The following is a 15274-nucleotide window of genomic DNA, read 5'->3' on the forward strand; positions in this document are numbered from 1 at the left end:
TGTCCTGGCAGAATGCTGCCACAGTCTGCCGATTTGTACCCAGTTCTCCCCTCCCACGGTGGACAAAGACTCACATTAGCTCACTTTTTGCCGTTTTTTTTTTTTTTTTTTTTGTGCATCGGGTCTGCGAAAGGATCAAACGGGCGAAGACGGGTTAGCAGGTGTTGGTTAGCATTGCGCGATCGTGCTAGCAGAAGGCAACTCATCCAGATTTATAGTGGCCAGTCAAATAACTCGAAATATCACGTAAAGATTTGACAGAAACATCAATACAGGGCCAAAAAGAAACACACAATTGCTTCTTTCTCAGCCACAGGACTTTGGTTCACATTGGTGACAGCAAATTAAATCAAATTTGAAAGTGGGCGGAGCCAGGTAGTGCTATTTGTCGTCTAAAAAAAAAATGACATTGAAGACGGGCTTGAATAGTCGTTACAACGAGTCTCAAGTGATCGTCCGTCGCCACGAGTGGATGGCGAGGGCCCGTCGCTTACAGAATGGCCACTCTGCCCCTGTTCAGTCGGAGGCCATTGAGAGGCTCAGCAGCTGGGAGTGTTTGTCTCCCTGTCGTAAACGGGGATGGGGGAGCGAGGGGGACGAGGTGTCATGGAGGGGGGGGGAGGGGTCAAGGCGCCCAATAGGTTTGAATTGACACGGAGCTGGCCGTCACCTGTGACATCGCCGACATAATGACAAGAAGGCTACTCTTGTCTTTTAATGAGCAAACACGGACACAATGGCGGCCTTGTGGGCGGAGAAACAGACATAGGGGAGAAAAGTATTGGGACGCCTGCCATTATACTGACAGGAAGTGAATAACGGCCTCTATTCTCCTCAAGATGTTGGACAAGATACCGGAGCCTGTCCTAAACTCTTTGATGACTTTATAGAAGCCCTACCCTGGATTTGAAGCCTTAACATTCACTTTGAAACCGTATCCAGGGTAGAAACTCTAACTGTGCTTCAAAATGAAAAATAAAAACCAGACTTGAAGCCCTCATTTGAACACAATTTGAAACCCCAACCCCGATTGAAAGACAAATTTGAAATCTTAACATAGATTTGAAACTTTTGTCAACACCCTACTTTGCGTTTGTTTTGCTGGTAGCACCTGTGAAGGAGCAAGGCCGGCCTGCAAAAAGAAGCTTCCTCAGCTCAGCAACCCACTTCAGTTCTCACTTGAGTGCCTCTCTTTAGGCCTGGACCCCGACAGCCCGGCCCCGCCCCTTCCTCAATCTAGCCACCGCTTCTGAAATTCCTCCACTGGCCTTGTAGAGCGGATCAACCCCCCCCAGGCATCGAGGGGCATTCAAAACGAATTAACACCCAATCAATGGGGGAACAGTGAAAAAAAGGGCAAAGAAGAGAAACGGGCAGAAAGGGAGAAATCTCCTTAGCAACATAATCTAGGCGGTCTGGCGAGAGAGGAGCGCTGAAAGGAGGAGAAAAGGAGTCTTGTGGGCCGTGCCGCTGTTTGGGGAGGCGCGAGGGACGGCGCACAAAGGCGAGTGCCGCAAAATGGGAAAATGAACACATAAGAAACTGTTCCCTTTTTAGCCTCCCAGAAAAGGAACACAATCGGGCACATGAAACCCAAACCCGGCCTCTCGCTCTGGCCGAGCAAAGCGCTAACTGTAAAAGGAAGTCGATGATAATCATTCGAATAAAATAAAGTGTGACCTCCAAGCTATGAAGGACATTTTCCCTCAGCGGTGTTATGATATTGTTTTCATATCGGAAAGCAATTAGCGAGAGGGGCGAGCCCCGTGGCCACCAGCCGCCCCGTAAGCGGCCTTTGACCTCCCAGCCCATTGAGAGGAGGATGGACTTTAATTAGGAGGCCAATAACCCTCCTGTTCTGTTCCTTTCTCAGGAGTAGCAATCATGCTACGGGGTCAGTTTGACCCCTTGCAGGTTTGAGACGCAAATGTGTCAGAAATGAGCATAGAAAATGTGCAATATCAAAAGTACAATGCTATTTTTGAATTCAGTCATGAAAATCAGCTACTCTGGGTCAAATGGACCCACTGACTCAGAATCAAGATGAATATTAAGAGATTGTACTGAAACACTTTGAACTCAATTTCAAGCTTACGCACAGAAACATTTTACTGCTAAGAAGAAACTTTTTATCAACGTAGAATGTGAGTCGATTTGACACCCACATATAGCCAACTCACATATTGCTTGGTTTAAAAGGTCAGGTTTCACACCCCAAAAATATGTTTAACCTCGAAAATGGGTCAAATTGACCCAGTGCTTTGTTAAATGACTTTGAAAAGGGGAGGAGTGGTGTGAATGTGACTTCAAATGTAAAATAGTGACGGAGCATGAAGAAAATCCACTTGTGTTGCCTCCATGTACTACATGCGTGATGTGAAGGTCACACGTTAAAAAAAAAAGAAGAATATGAAAAGGCGGGTCAGGACCAGAGCACAGAAAAGCGTCTAAAGAGGTGAGACAAAGTCAAAAGGTGGGGTGGGGGGCAAATAGATGACAAGAGCGATTCTCTGCATTCAAGCGGCTGATTTCACAGTGGCACAAAGACGCTTTGGGGACGTTTCATCCTTTTCACATTTCCTGCGCGTTTATTCAGCGTTTATTCGCCGGGCGCGGCGTCTGCTGGAAGGAGTCAGCTCCATTCACGGCCTTCTTTTATAAATGGCCTCAGCATGCAGCGGCAGACCGCGGCCAATCGGCCAATTACGCCCCCCCTCGGCACACCGGGGCCGCAAAAGAAGGCGGCCCACAATGGGATCACAGGCCAGATAAACGACCCTTTAATGGAGTCGCCCCGCAAACAGGCCCAAACCGCGCGCCCCACTTACGTATTCCATCACGCCGCTGCCCCTCGTGTTTCCTCTTGCAACAGGCACAGCTGGGGAGAAGCTCGCACCAGGGACAAAAATGACTCTTTCCCCGGGGCCCCCCGCACCACACACCCGAGGCCCCTTTGAGACTTTTGGCCGAACAAAAGCATCTGTTGCAATACTGTGCCGCTCGACCGCCCCCCCCCCCCCCCCCTCAGCTTAACTCTCTTGGTAAGTAAGTTCTGGGTCAAATCAACTCGTTTAAAAAAATTTTAAAAAATAGGGGGAGGTGTGAGCACATTTTTGTTTTTTTAAATCAATTTTTTAGGGCCTGAGAAGAAATCATTACGTTGAAGGGAATCAACTTTTTAGTCGTGTAAGGCATTTAGTTCTTGGGCCTTCATTGACAGCAACACACTTTAATTAAGTCCCAATTATAGAAAGCCTCAATACAGCATCATCTGGAACAGTTCAGAATCAATATCTAATATGACAAAAATATGAAAAAAATGGAAATGATATCTTACTCACCGGTCGGTAATGCTGATTCTTAGATGTTCATGATGCTAGAAGTGTGTTTTGCTCGTTGAACACTTTTGCTCTGACCAACCAATCAGAGGCCGGCAAAATGTAGATATCGTCGATGGCCGGAGAACCTGAGGAAAGGAATTTAAAATTCAGTTAAATTAACGCAAAATAAATATGCACAGGTGGACTGCAGTTTAAAGTTGTAATGGCACCAATTGCCTGTAGATGGCAGACATCGCTTAGTTGCACTTACAGCTCCCATTAATACAACGTGACTTGGCCTAATAGTTTTTGGTATGTTACGCAAAGTACCTCAATAATATGAAAATGAGCAATAAATTGAGTTTTAAAGGAAATAATTACAGAACGAGCCAGGAGGATTTAGATGAATATGCGCCGGGATGGAGGATGAGCTCAAGCAGCGGCCGAGGCTCGCTCACCTTGTGCTACTCGCTTTTGTGGGCCATCACAGGAGCTTCTCATCCATCTTTGTCTCGCAAGCTCAAATAGATAGAAGTGAGAGAGAAAGAGAGGGATGGATTGGGAAACCCAGAGCGAGAGAGAGAAGTGCAGCTGCGGGATGAATAGGAGTGGGAACGGAGGGATGAGTTGGGAAGGGGCAGCTGCAGGGTGGTCCCGCCCCCCCCCCCCCCTCCCCTCCCCATTTCTTGCCCCATGTTGGTCGGACACTTTGTATGGTTTCACATGTTGCGCTACATTATTGAGTCATCGCGTTGCTAAATGAGACTGTTCAAATTTCTTGGTTGCACAAGTAAACAGGATTTTTACAAAGATGACCAAGATGAAGAATGTTTAGTGTCGCTGATCCATCTGTGTTATTGTAACATCTATGCTAATTCCCGCTAGCACATCTATATTAGCATTTAGCTAGCAGACCAGTCAGATCAAATCACCTGCGTGAACAATTTGGTGTTTAAATATGACAACGATGACATTTCTGATTTTATTTGCAAAACTTCAACTGGGACTACCAAGAGCTTGAAGCAAGCAAGCTTGACATCTAATTTGGTGATTTCAGGCTGCGTACGCCCCTCCGCCTCCCCCCGCCCCCCTAAAGTGATAAACAGGGGCTCACAATTAAATCCTTAAAAGAACACAACCAAAGGGTTGCAACACTGACGGCTGAATAACGTAACAAAAGCTGCAGGTGCAAATCAAAAGTGTCAGCAAGTTCAAATCCCTCCTCCTTCCCCGCCCTCTCTCGTGTCCGACGGGTCGCACTCATCAACCAAACCTCCACCTGCCACTGGCCCCAAACGCACCTCTCGTGTTGGATGGCTGCAAACATAAAGTGAATTAAAAAGATCCTCTAAGTTGGGGGCTCATTTTGAACGCGGGTGGCATCCAACTCTACAGTTTGAGATATCTTCACGTCGCACTTAAAACAAATTTACTCCCGGGGACCATTGTGAAGCTTCTTTTTCAAGAGCGTGTTTAGCATTCAGCTCGGCTCAGGAAGTCTTTGTCCGGCCCGCTTGCACTTCAAACCTCCCGAGTGTCGGCAATGGGTGGGGGGGTGGGGTGGGGATCGATTTGATTCTAATCGGAGCATGAAAAGAACATGATCTAACTGCTTTCACAGCCGAGTATATTTAGGCCCCAGTCCTCGAGGCCGCCGCCGCCCCTCCTAAGACTCGACGCGCGGGCCACAATGACGCTGAGCCAATTTAGAAAAGCTTTGAATGTCTCGTCAATGACTTTGTGAATGCAAAGGAGAGAGATTTGGAGAGAAGTGAAGGGGCGGAGCCAAAGGGGGGGTCTGGAAAAAAAAAAAAAAAACAGAGCAGACATAAAAATTCCAAGAGTTGTTTAAAGCGTGGGTGGGTTCATTTGCATGACAGCGCCTGCTGAATGCGACTGACCCTTCTCGGACAGCCCCGGTACTCGGGGATGAGTGGCGGCCCGACGCGCACGCTTTGACCCAAATCATTGACTCTCAATAGATACTCTGTCCCAATGGGAAAAAACAAAATATTGAGGTGGAAATCACGTTTGATAATACAGTGGAACCCCTCCGGTCAGCCACAAGTTCTATGGGAACATTGCTGGACCTCGGATTTGTTCCTCAGGAAACACAGGATAAATCGAAAAGGGAAATTCAAAGTCCAAAGAACTGATTCGTTTGTCTAGTAGACCAGTGGGAAGATCTTGAGAATCATTCTAATCAATTCACAGGCCTCTTGCGATGTTATTGAAGCCCACCAACATCAATCAAACCCCCCAAAACCGACCCAACACACTCAAACACACACTGGACAGGTGCAGCCGAGCTCTTGCACGTGCACAACTCAGTGATTTAATGCAAATGAGCAGGTGAGAGCGGGACATAAAGTGGACCCCCCCCCGCCTCGGGTGATACGACCCGCATACAAATGGCGGCTGGTCCCACCCTGGTCCTGCAAGCCCGTCCCCTCGACCTCATGCCAAGTGGCGACAAAGCTCAGACAGGGGCGCAAACGCGAGCTCCATTCATGAGGAGCAGCAGACAGGAGCTCCTGACCTCGACCTCAGCTGTCTCAATGATGCTAAATTCGATGCAACGCAAATAACACCGGTACACATTATTTTTTGCAATTTAGGTATTTGGGTGAAAATGATTGAAAGTTTGGCCACATTGCTTGATTTCCAAGCTTGCTTGATGGTTCGTTTGTCGAGGAAAAATGGAATGGCAAAAATGCCCATCATGATGACAAAGTTAAAAGCCGAGATCCAAATCACAGCCATGCGGCCTTCATTGTCCAAATGAGCTGACGGCCTCCACTTGTTTCTTCATCAGAGATGAGCGATAGAGAGAGAAATACGCTAGTTTTGTTCAAACTCAGATGAGGCGTTCACAAGCGGCCATGAAAAATCAACATAATGAACGTGACAGTTTGTTTTCACTGCACAGTTGACAAGTGGAGCAAGAAAATGTGTAAAAAGACTGTCACACCAGAACTATTGAAGGCTTTGTTGCTAAGTAAAATAAAGCTCATTAAAAACATATTTGGCCCTAAAAACTGCCTTGCTCAACAAGTCACAGAGGATAAAAAAAATAAATAACCCAAACTCTGAGCCTAACCTGAAGTCTAACCTGATGCACGTCCCCGATTCTGAGCGGGGCAGAGAGTCGTCCATTGACAACAAAAGACCCCGAACGCAACATTCCAGCCTGCTTCCGCTTCAGCAAACGCGTTCAATCGCAAGAATCGCCCCACCACTCACTCTCCCCGCCTCCTCTCTGTGGAACATCTCAACTCCTTACGATCTTCCAACTTAAAACCCGGCAATAAAATTTACCTTGTCATTCATTCAACCTGAAATTTGAAATCTCTTTCAAAAGTGACCCAAAAGACAGGAAAAATAATTGTTTAAAATATCAAGCATTCACTGCTGAAGCTAGGATTTATTTTTCGGGGAGGGGGACATGAATGTCTCAGAAGGTCCACAAAACAATATTTTTTATTTTATTTATTTATATATTTTTATTTGTTATCATTTTTATTTTACATAATATTTACTTTTATTATTTATTATTTTTCATAATTTGATATTTTTGACCCAGGTCATACAGTTTTTGAAAAATTTTTTTTACTTTTATTATTTATTATTTTTCATAATTTGATATTTTTGACCCAGGTCATACAGTTTTTGAAAAAAAAAAAAAAGGAATCTCCAAGCAGTGAAAGGACATTCAGGGTTAGTGCTGAACTGAAATATAGAAGATATAAACATTAAGATTAAAGCAAAAAGGCCGCTCATTAACCAAGATAAACCAGTACAGTATCTTGAACCAGCAGGGAGCCCAATAACGAGTGCTAGCGAGATCTTCTCATTACGACAAAAGCCGAAAATTGCGGAGCGTTTGACAAGTGGAGCAAGAAAAGATTGAAATAAGGGCTGTTTTTCTTGCCGTAATTGCGTTTGCTTAGTCTGCCGGAAACAATCGTGTAGCGCCACAATAAGCTTTAATGGCGACGCCTTCTCGTGGGAACTTGACCGTGAGCCGCCACCGCCGTAGCCATCCCTCGCCGTTTATCTCTGTTTTGTTTTGGCCGGGCTTCGTTTAATTGCTGGCGATATCGGGGAGACGCCGCAAACGAGGGCAGGCACACTTCAGTCTGGAGCGGCGGGAGTGTCCGAGCGGCTCTGGGAGGCCGAGGAGAGTCGTCCTAATTAGCGGAGAGGCTGATGCGGGACGTCTGTATGGGCCGCCCTTTGTTCGGCGGGCGCACTCTTCTTCCTCTGAGGCTGTCACTTTACTTTTTCTATGAGGCTGCGTCCTCCAGCTTACAAAAAACACATTTGCCGGGCATAACAATCTTTCAGGATGGCACACTCTGAGCGACGAGATAAGTGATCAGAAGTTTAATGTTCAAATGGGAAAGCGTCATTTCTGTGTGAAATGTGTTGAAATGTCATTGGAGGTCGATGCTAATTTTTGAATAACATGTCAATGGGATTTTGCATTGACTTTAGCATTAGCGCTTAGATTTAGGAACACGTATCATGAAAGGTGATTTGATACCATTTTTAATAGATGGGCTGCAAAGCGAACGATTCAATTCGAAAGTGGAATGATTCGATTCAGTTGGAGTCAGTGTGGATACGATTCGTTATTTTTTAATCTTATCATTTCATTTGAATTCTGCCATTTCATTCCAAGATACATTTCTCCATTAAAATCCGATTCAATACATTTCTCGATATATTTTGAAGCAAACAATGAGTTCTCATCTTTAACGGGTAAAACAATTTGCATAGTTTCTAGTCTATTCGTCATGATGCTAAACTCCTGTTGAGCTTGTCTTTGTTTCAGCCTTGGCTTGTCACTTGCATCGTGGCAAAGGACGCAATTATTTCAGACTCATTTTTGCATAGAAACCCAATTATTCACTGAGAATTTCCTACCCGTGATGACCCCCCCCCCCATGAGACAGAGAGCGAGCACTGCAGCTGCTATTCACAGCGACGAGATAATTGTTAATGAAAAGTCATCGTGCGGCATTATGTTGTCGACGGGGTCATTGTTCATCTCATTGAAGTCTATATGGCGGAACAGAGTGTTTTCCTTTGAGTCGGGGGCATTGGGGATCTGTTGCCCGGTAACTGATAAAGGGCCCAATCACCCACTGTATTGGCCAAGATGGGCCGCAGACTGGCCCCGCCTCGACAATGCCACGTTTGTAAAAAGGCGGTGATACAAGTTAATGATGCTTGTTCAACAAAACATTAATGGGCTTCTTCACGCTTTAATATGGCATGGGATGGACCGTGAATAAGATGGGGAGGGGGCGGGTGGGGGGGGTCAACGGGTGAGGGGGGTTAACTTTAACACTATCTGTGTATTTTTACAACAGGGAGGAGCTATAAAGACACAACGGCAATGGAGACAGATGAAAAAGAGGAAAAAGGTGTTTTTTTTTAGTTTGCAAACTTAGATTCGCAGCTTTTTCTCAAAGCTCCCCCCTCGCCCCCGTTAAAATTGAATTTTCATTGGATTGAATGGGCCTGTGATTAATTGCCCATCATGAAGTGAAAAGGGTGAATAGTGGCGGGCTAACCGCAGCACTCCAAAGTTTAAGAAAAAAAAAGAGAAGGCACTCAAGAGTGAAAGTCAAAATGGAGGCAAACAAGTGATGACTGAAAGTGGAGATAAATGAAGCTGAAAAGTTGGACGGTTCCGAGAATCAAAGTGTAATGGTGACAGATTGAAGTTGAATTGTTAGAAAAAGTTGTAATATTAGAGGAATTAAGCCAAATCTTTTTTGTTTTTTTTGTTTTTTTCAATTCTGAGAACAAAGTCGTCATATTGCCAGGAAAATCATAAAATTAATGATCATATTAGCAGCGTTGTTTTTAAATAATACAATTTATAAATAGATATTTTTATTTATATTTAGAGATAGTGCCACACCATTAAAACAAGTTTGCCATTTTTTCTTTCTTATTTCATCATTGACAGACACCCAAGCAGGAATGATCTCAATTCCGAAATACTGGCCCCGCCCAAGCGGAATAAAAAGGAATGATAGGAAATCCCTGGTTTTGCCCTTAAATGGCGTAATTTTCTCCTTGAATTATGAAAGTAATGGCGAGGTAACAGGCTGTGCTGCGCGGTACCCGGCGGCTTAATGCCTGCTAAACCCTTCCACGTGGCTCCACTGGCCCTGGCAATTAGGCCTCATTATAGCCTCATAAAGGGCCTCGTTTGGGGGATTACTTAATAGACAATGAAATTTTATCGTGCAGAATTATGGAAAAATAATGTGTGATGGAGGGAGGGGGGGGTCGCACGCCACGGATCATTCGCATGGATGGAGCGCTGCTCTTACACTGAAACACACACACGCTGTTTGCCGAAATAGCTTTTGTGTGTGTGTGTATGTGTGTTGTGTACATGCCTTGCTTTATTATTGCAATTATGTTCCGTGTGTGATATGACAGTTGCATTTGAAAGAATTTTTAGGGAAAGTTAGAAGCAACATGAGAGCTAAAAAAAAAAAAAATAGAAGGCGGTAAGTAAGTAAAAAATAAATTTAAGTAAAAATAAAATAGTAAAAATAAATGTAATTAATCGTATTGATTTTTTTATCATCATGGCAAATCCTTAAAATGATTAGCAAACATTGGCATTTTATGCAAATTGAATTTTGTGTCCATTAGTGATGGAGGTTAATTATTTTCAAACTTTTTAGAGGGTGGGGGGGGCTACTGAGTAAGAAATAGTTTCTTAAACTTCTTGTTCAAATTTCTGCATGAGTCCTTGAGACTTTTTCATGCGTCTTGATATTCCAAGTGACCAGAACCACAGACCCGCTGAGTTGTTCCGAGGGTCCGAGGGGCTACTTGGTAGATGAAAGCAGAAGCTAAAGCCAGGAGTGACCCACCCGCCTGGCTGGTGGGGTGGTGGTGGTGGGGGGGGGGAGGGGGGGGGGGGGGATCAAACCCGCTAATTATCGTCACAAGATGAAGGATTAACGCATTTCTGGAATAACTGCCTGTTTACCCGCAGTGCCGGCCCACTTTTAAAAATACTTTCTAATTGATTCCTAATCGCCATCCAATAGCCCCACGCAGACGCGCCGCCACAAAGCCGGCGGTTATTGGAAGTGACCAAATCACAAAAATAAGGCTGATTGAAACGCAAGTCGTCCAATCGCATTTGCAATAATATACACTAGTTTGATAGAATCTTAGAGGGCTCGTTTCAATACCTTGCGGGACGGAGGGAATACTAGAAGTGTTTACCAACACACATTTAGACAAGTTTGTGAAGGATATTATATTTAAGAGAAATGCCATTCTGAATAGAAAAAAAATCATAGGGATCAAAAACAAATGTTGCATTTATTATTTTGTTCAGTATATGATGTGTGTGTTCACTTACGTCTTAAGTATTTGTCGACATTCCCAGCGTTGCTACTTTGTGTGTTAAAACCTGTAAATGGGACAAAATACAGTCAAATTAGGGAACTTTTTAGAAATATTTTTCAAATGTGGTTTTAATATATACCTGAAATGAATATGGAAATATTAATAGTTTGACAATGACTTCATAATGGAGGCAAACGCGTCAATATGGGCCATTTGACACAAAAAAAAAAAAAAAACATTAACAAGAGTAAAACGAGCAATTTGTGATGTTTGATTAGGGGTAATGAGGGGTTGTTCCGTTATGCAGCAATGGGTGACGCTTTGCCCAGGGCCCACCCATCCACCCACCCCAGCCACCCCCCTCGCGCTCCCTTTTGTTGCGCCATCAAACATAAGCACCTTTGCAAGCTCCCGAGGGGCATCACATGCAATCGAGAAGCGTGCAACCATGTCCAGATCCTTCTACGTGGATTCGCTCATCGTCAAGGACACCCGACCGAGCGAACACCCGGCGGCCGTGACGGCGGCGCATGACATCCTGTTGCCTATTAGCGTGCACACGCCGGGCGTGGTGCCGGCGTGCCCGTCCAGGAAGAGCGGTGCGTTCTGCGTGTGCCCGCTGTGCGTCACCACGCACCTCCACACGACCAGGAGCGGCGCGCCGGGCCTCAAGAGCCACTTCGCGACGGGCGTGAGCGCGGAGGCGGCGCAGTACTGCCACCGGCTCGCCCACCACCAGCACCAATCCGCAGCCCTGGCACACCCGGGACATGCACCTGTTTGCACGGCGTCCGTTTTTAGCGACCCGCGGAGGTACCACTGCATCTCTATGGGTAAGACTCGAACTTTTGCGACTGACTTTTTGGAAGCTATACGTGACTTTTTAACTATAAAAGTATTGCCATTAATTTGCGCGTGAATTGGCGAGAAACCCGTCTTTGCTAAAACACTGTTTCTGAAAGGGGTGCCCAATCTGTGGATCGGGGGCACAAAATGGGTCCGCAGATATTTTTTAAGAAACTAAAATACCTCATTAAATGATATATGATAATGATATATACTTTGCTACAGCACAGCACATGAATTTCCTCTCTCTATATATATGTTTTTAAACATGACAAATAAATATACTAGATTTCATTGTAAGAAACTGTCACTTAAGGACAAAGTGGCATTTTGATTATTCTTTCACATCAAATAAAAATATGCTCGCTTAGTTAGCATATCTCGTGATTGACTTGAATCTAAACATAAGAAAAATTTAACATCAGCAAGCACATTTGCATTATTTATTGATTAAGCTAACAATGACTTGGCCAATTATGTTTGTTTCAGGTAGGCCAAAACTGTTGTAGGTTCACTGTGACCCACTCTCAGGCTCAAATTAAATATTCATCAATAAATATTAATCAGAAAAATAATCCAATGGTTGAAGAAAGTATTTTACCTAAATCTTTTCCAGCTTGAGGTGTGACTGAATTATTATCACCACGTCTGATGGGTCAGTGAGACATTTTCTTGCATCCTATTAGAATAAACAATGTGTCAACATTTGGCGCTCGGGCCCTAATGATACGCCCCCCACCCCCACCCCAACCAAGTATTTGTTGACACTTACATTTTCTACAATTACAAACAATAATTCTTCTTTTAAGGTTTCTTTCTCGGGAACATGCAAAAGAAATGTCACTGGGTCATCCAAAAAGTGTCGGGGGGGGGGGGATAAATGTAGGAATAAATCCTACATTCAATTGTTTACATCTTTTTGATTTCATTACTCAACATTAAATCTAATCACACACTCCTCACTCCCTACTTAAAACTAAATGTATAGTTGATTATGCACTTAAGCCACTACAATTACTGCCTGTATAACTTTATAATGAGTCGAATTGGGCCACTTAATCCACTTATACTCTGGCTCAAATTAACATAAGCCTTAATGAGTATAATCAACTACAAATATTGATTTTAATGGTGCGTAGTGGAATGACTGGAATATAATGGACCCCCTCCTTCCCCCAACAGGCACCTCAGAGGGCAGCCACATCCAGAACGGCAAGCGCATGCGCACAGCATTCACCAGCACGCAGCTGCTGGAACTGGAGCGCGAGTTTTCCTGCAACATGTACCTGTCCCGCCTGCGCCGCATCGAGATAGCCACCTACCTGAGCCTATCTGAGAAGCAGGTGAAGATTTGGTTCCAGAACCGCCGCGTCAAGCACAAGAAGGAAGGCAAGGCGGCGCAGAGGAGTTCCCACGTCGGAGGCGGCGGCGGGTGCAAGTGCTCGAACGCGCGATACCCTCGCTCCGAAGATGAGGAGTCCCTCTCGCCCGCCTCGACCTCAGAGGAGAAGGACGGGGCGCTCGTCATGTGACGGTTTGGACTGGGTGACTTTCACACGGGCCCGACACCTCCACCTGCATGAAAACTGTTGAAGAGGAAAACTTTTTTTGAATGCACGTTTTGAAGAAAATAACTTTTCAGACTTTTCCTATCGCAGGGTTCTCAAACTGGGGCGTCCAAACAATCTCTCCAGCTTACATTAGCTTTTTGGCCAATCGAAAGCTCGGATCCGATTGGACCAATGCAAGAAGGATATAGATGCCACAAGATGGCTTTGAAGCACTACTTTTGCTTAAATGAAACTCAACAAATTTCTCGGGCACTTAAATGCCACAAAATGGCATCAAAGCACTACTTTTATTAAGATAAAACTCCTCAACTCACTTTCTTTGAGTTGCATTAAGATGGCGCCAAAGCACTACTTTTTGTCAAAGCAAAACTCTTCAATTCACCTTCAACATGAACCCCAAAAAGTTTGAGAACCCGTCCTACGGCCTCGTGGCCCGGAAGTCTTCCACTTTGACCCTTTTACTGTGTGCTGCTTAGAAGCAATATCAAATAGCATATAGGACAACCTGTGTGTGGAACCTGTAAGCAACATGTGTTTGCAAGCTATGTGTATATGATGTGATGATATGATGTGTATTTATTACAATAAACAATTTAATTTCAATTTGCCACTTATTTGTGTTTTTCAACTCACACTCGTTCCCGTATACTTTATTTATCAGAGGGCAATTTACATGATATAAGCCCTTGTTAATTCCGAGTGGAGCTCACAAACGATCGTGATAATGGTCCCTTATAAAAAAAAAAAAAAAAAGATTTTTTTTTTTCCTCTCTTTTTTCAGAATGGTTCTTAAAAAGCAAGTTTAATTGCGTTTGGGGTCCCACGTCGCTTGATTGTATGCTGCCATTTAGGGCAGCGCGCCCGAGCGACAGGATATATAGAAGTGGCCAAAGGCTTTGACAGGTTAGATTGTCCCGAGGGGGAGACCCCCTGATGTGGGGGGCTGCGCGCTCACACCGCTTTTGAGGGTGGGAGGGGGGAGGGGGGTATCGACAGGGTTCCACACGGGGACCCACACAGGGCGAGTTTTAGTCACTGTTTCATTAGGACCCATTTGAACCTTTCAACTTGGGGGGACAAATGGGAAAAGACCTCTGAGGAGGGGATTAGGGTAAAGCAGAGGGAGGGGGGGGTCTTAAAATTAGCTGACGCCTAATTTAACTCGTTTCTCTCGGAGTTTGGGATACATTCCTAATTGAGAGGGGAAGCAGGTGAACTTTTTGGGGTTCCCATTCAGCGTGGGAGTAAATGGCCCCTTTTCACACTCAGCTGCTGATCATATATTATTATTGGGTGATATGGAAGGGGGGGGGGGGGCAACTAATGAATATACACTAAAGTTCCTATTAAGTGAATTAATGTTGCCTTGCAGGCGTTGGAGCAAAGGGGGTAACATTCAAGAGTTATAGATTTTTCTTTATGTTTACTATCATCAATCATCATAATGATATGAGCATTTATTTTCCTACCACCAGGGAAACGTTTACCTGTCTAAACGGGACTCAAATGACCATTTTAAGGTGCTCTAGTGAAGCCATTGAAAACGTGGCCAATTACGCATGACAAAAGACAATTAATACGAGGGTCCTTTGAGCAGCAAGTGCAGCTGCCGGTTGACGAAGACGAAGGGGAGGATGAGGAGGGACGCAAACGCGCTTTATTTGATAGCCGGGTGACGTCTAGTTTACAAGGTTACGTCAGAAACGCAAGGATAACTTGGCACTAATTTAGACTGGATGTTGGTTTAATAATGTCTGCAAACTATCGGCGTGTATTATTTATCAAAAGTATTTTTTTAATCATGGCAGCTAGCTTGTTTCTGGTTAAAAATTGGCCAATCAGAGGTGGAGTCCGACGTGTGAAAATTAAGGTTGTTCTTAATTGATTTCCCAATTAATGATTGTGTATCCAAGTAACTATGACAGACAACGGACATTACGTAATTGGTCAAGTATTTTGTGGACGTTTCAGCACGCCGGACAGTTCCCGCAACCAGCTGCACTCGGTGGGCGTGACGTTACCTTTGCCAGGTAACGCGTCACAGCTTGACTTGTTACAAAAACAAATATATTTTGAAGGATATAGCGTGGAAACTTTAACATTTGTATCGGTAGCGTTAAAAACTACAATAAAGTTTTACCT

The 15274-nt window shown here is 44.5% G+C and overlaps 2 protein-coding genes across 6 annotated transcripts in view; one reads left to right on the forward strand and one right to left on the reverse strand.

The window, feature by feature from the left end:
- lnx1 (ligand of numb-protein X 1) overlaps positions 1-15274 on the reverse strand; it is a 46482-nt gene that overhangs the window by 28123 nt on the left and 3085 nt on the right. For 4 of the 5 annotated variants that reach the window (XM_085928844.1, XM_085928846.1, XM_085928842.1 and 1 more), the window contains exons 2-4: positions 12884-13147; positions 10729-10779; positions 3342-3466 (exon numbers count right to left, since the gene is read on the reverse strand). The gene's annotated coding sequence lies outside the window, so the exon portion shown is untranslated. Of the gene's footprint in view, positions 1-3341; positions 3467-10728; positions 10780-11114; positions 11255-12883; positions 13148-15274 lie in introns of those variants that run through there. The other variant, XM_085928845.1, reaches the window with a different exon arrangement.
- Positions 11164-13549, forward strand: gsx2 (GS homeobox 2). The gene is made up of 2 exons (XM_085928847.1): positions 11164-11548; positions 12744-13549. The coding sequence occupies exons 1-2, from the start codon at positions 11164-11166 to the stop codon at positions 13091-13093; spliced, it is 735 nt and encodes a 244-aa protein (XP_085784973.1). The 3' UTR covers positions 13094-13549.

Source organism: Syngnathus leptorhynchus, chromosome 13 (genome assembly GCF_054491065.1).
Source record: "Syngnathus leptorhynchus isolate UIUO chromosome 13, UIUO_Slep, whole genome shotgun sequence".
NCBI classification, from domain to species: domain Eukaryota; kingdom Metazoa; phylum Chordata; class Actinopteri; order Syngnathiformes; family Syngnathidae; genus Syngnathus; species Syngnathus leptorhynchus.